This window comes from Austrofundulus limnaeus, unplaced genomic scaffold (assembly GCF_001266775.1).
Source record: "Austrofundulus limnaeus strain Quisiro unplaced genomic scaffold, Austrofundulus_limnaeus-1.0 Scaffold87, whole genome shotgun sequence".
NCBI lineage: Eukaryota > Metazoa > Chordata > Actinopteri > Cyprinodontiformes > Rivulidae > Austrofundulus > Austrofundulus limnaeus.
The window spans coordinates 1,222,939-1,226,069 of record NW_013952489.1 but is presented as its reverse complement, the minus strand read 5'-3'; the positions used below and the strand labels follow the sequence as shown (position 1 = coordinate 1,226,069).

Genomic DNA, 3,131 nt, shown 5'->3' with positions numbered 1-3,131 from the left:
AATCACTCGTACGCACAACTTAAGAACAAATCTGTGCGTACGAACGGTTCTTGCATGAGGCCCAATATTTTCTCTCTTAAAGTAACAAATCATCTAACCAAATAAAAACCTAGCATTCTTTGAAGAAATGCATACGGCCTTTGAGGTTTAAATTAAAAACATCTAATGCTCAGAAATAACAGATGTTTTACTGAAGGCCCTGTCACACTGTAACATTTTAGACAACTTATGAAAAGTTTTTATGTCTAAATTACTACTAAAAAAGTATTTATTTAATCAATTTATCATTACAGAATGTACACGCCTAAAATAGGCTTCCAGTTGATTTTTAAAATTTCATCTTCAAAGTAGATGTCTTTAAAATTTTCATAAGTTGGCACAAGTTGTCTAAAACTTTATAGTGTGACAGGGCCTTAAAAATCACAAAAGGAACCATGACCACACACATTGCAAAAACATGAGCAACATTTTGGTGCTTGGTATATGCATTGTGGTAATAACCACACAACATTTTAGCTGTAGCCATTTTTAAGCTAAGTTAGCTGTCACCTTCAATTATGTTTAGAAAATTTAGGAGTTCTACAGGACGAGTCAAGACTCAGAGCACCTTTTTATTTCAGAAACATAAGGGAAAATGGAATATCTGAATACCCCAGTAAGGTATAGGTGCTGAACTTAGACACTGTAACTACAAGAGATATTCCAAATCTGGTTATGGCAATCAGTTTCTGTGCAAAACCTCACCCCCAACCCAGACAGAGCAAAAACAGTTTTCTAAAGAAATTGTACAGGAGCACATAACGAGATGAATTTACTGGCAGGGCTTCTTGTTGTGGTTTCAGTTGCTGTGGGTGGAGATGCCTCCAGCTCTGACGGAGCTGATGATGGGTGATGACAGTGGGTGGTGGCCCGGTCTGATCGGCTTTGCTGAAACAGGAAGACAAATAAAATGCTCAATGAATGAAGATGTTTTACTGCCAGAATATGTTTTGTGATATTTCAGTTACGAAATAAAACATTCTGATAAAAGCATTATTATATTTGTTTTTTCTTAGGTTAGAGGAAATATGTCTAAACTTGTGATGAAAATTTACAGTTGCTGAAAAGCAAAAACCAAGAGCACAAATCAAAAAGAAAAAATTAGTAGGTCCTCTGGATGGGTTCTTCTTTAGTGAAACGTTTCGTCTCTCCTCCAAGAGACTTCTTCAGTCTGATGAGTTTCAGGTGAACTCAGCCTTATAAGCACTGCCTCTTTTCCCTCTTTGTGTTGTATCGTTGGGGCCCTGATTCACACCTTCAGCTCACAGGGGGCTGAGTCATACTTGCAATAACAGCATTGTAGGAGGAGGACAACTGGACAGGAAGGCCTCCACCTCTGTTTAACCGTCCACCATTAAACAGAGGTGAGGCCTCTGTGTCCAGTTGTCCTCCTCCTACAATGCTGTTATTGCAAGTATGACTCAGCCCCCTGTGAGCTGAAGGTGTGAATCAGGGCCCCAATGATACAACACAAAGAGGGAAAAGAGGCAGTGCTTATAAGGCTGAGTTCACCTGAAACTCATCAGACTGAAGAAGTCTCTTGGAGGAGAGACGAAACGTTTCACTAAAGAAGAACCCATCCAGAGGACCTACTTATTTTTTCTTTTTGATTTTTTTCTACCTGGATTATTGAGATGCATCAGGACTAGGGCTGCCACAAACGATTATTTTTATAATCAATTAATCATCGATTATTTTTTCGATTACTCGACTAATCAGATCATGCGTTAATTGAATATAAAACATAGAGCTTATTGTGCCAGAATGCAGCTGCTATTATATAACCATGGTTAGATTTTAGCGGTATGCTAACAAAAAAATAATTGCTGTGGAAGACAAGTTCTGCCTTGCAGATATTACACAGGTTTCTCTTTCATTTTCTTAAAATGATCCCACACTTTTGAGCTCCGTTGCTGGGTAGCCATGATACCAGAGCCTGTCTGTATAATGTCTTGTGACGTCCACGGCCTACCCCAGTTACCACTACTGTGCATGTGTGTCAAGGACAGAAAGGCAGATGTGGCAGTGGAAGGTGTCAAAGCAGTTTGGAGAGAAAAACAAAGTAAGTAAAGAACAAAAAAAAGAAAACGATTAATTGATTATTAAATTAGTCATTGATTATTTTAATAATCGTGGCGGCCCTAATCAGGACCAAGAGCAAAAAGTTTTTTCCCTTGCCTTATGAGCATTGTGTGTAGTAAGTTTTAATGCAACTTCTTATTTGGCCTCTAGAGGGGGCACACACACAAGGCGACAAAGCAAACAGTATCATTGTTCATTATGTGGTATATTTGTATGTGTAATTTCTTCATGATTATTTTCCTCTCTCTTTGAGAAACATTAAAGCTTTTTGTCTGTTATTAACTGTCAAACCAAATGTATAAACTTTCAGTAAATAAAGAAAAGAGGACCCTCACCGATCTGTGCCGAGTATCCCCTTCGGGCCATGTTCTTGGCTCGGACAGCTTCTTTGATGCGGTCCACCTCCTGCTGGTAACGTTTACGATCCCTCATTGCGTTCTCCTTGGCCTCCTTCAGGGCGTTCTCCAAACATTTGACTCGCTCAGCTGTGGCTCGGAGACGTTTCTCCAGCTTCGGCAGCTCACAGCGAAGGTCTGCGTTGTCTCGCACCAGCTGAGAGATGCAAGTGTGACTTTATATTACTTTATATGTTGACTCGAATACATATCACAGCTGAGTGTTGTCGTTTATACTTCACTTTAGTCTGTAATTATGAGTCATTCCCTGATAAGATTACTTTAATGAGTTCAGATAAAGAGTAAAAATGTAACTTACAGAACTGACATGTTTATGATTATCGGTGTCACAATACTGATCAATATCAGGCCAGATACCAGCATTTTTACAAGTTCTCGTACAAAATGCCCCAATACTCAGGAATGATACCAATACCAGTATGTGTTACAGTTTACATTTCAAGTGAAAAGTATGGGGTGCCGTTCGTAAAGTTACACTGTTAAAAATTACCAGAAATAGGTTAGGTTAATTGATAACTCTAAATTGTCCCTAGGTGTGAGTGAGAGAGTGAATGGTTGTTTGTCTCGTTTGTCTCTATATGTGGCCCTGTGATG

The 3,131-nt window shown here is 39.0% G+C and overlaps 1 protein-coding gene across 1 annotated transcript in view; it reads right to left on the bottom strand.

Annotated features, from left to right (window-relative positions):
* The window catches only part of LOC106520075 (kinesin heavy chain isoform 5C), a gene marked incomplete in the record, with an annotated part of 55,572 nt that overhangs the window by 2,632 nt on the left and 49,809 nt on the right, over positions 1–3,131 (bottom strand). Inside the window, 2 exon segments of the mRNA XM_014012001.1 lie at positions 816–927; positions 2,457–2,673. Of these exon segments, the coding sequence (XP_013867455.1) occupies positions 839–927; positions 2,457–2,673 (306 nt within the window).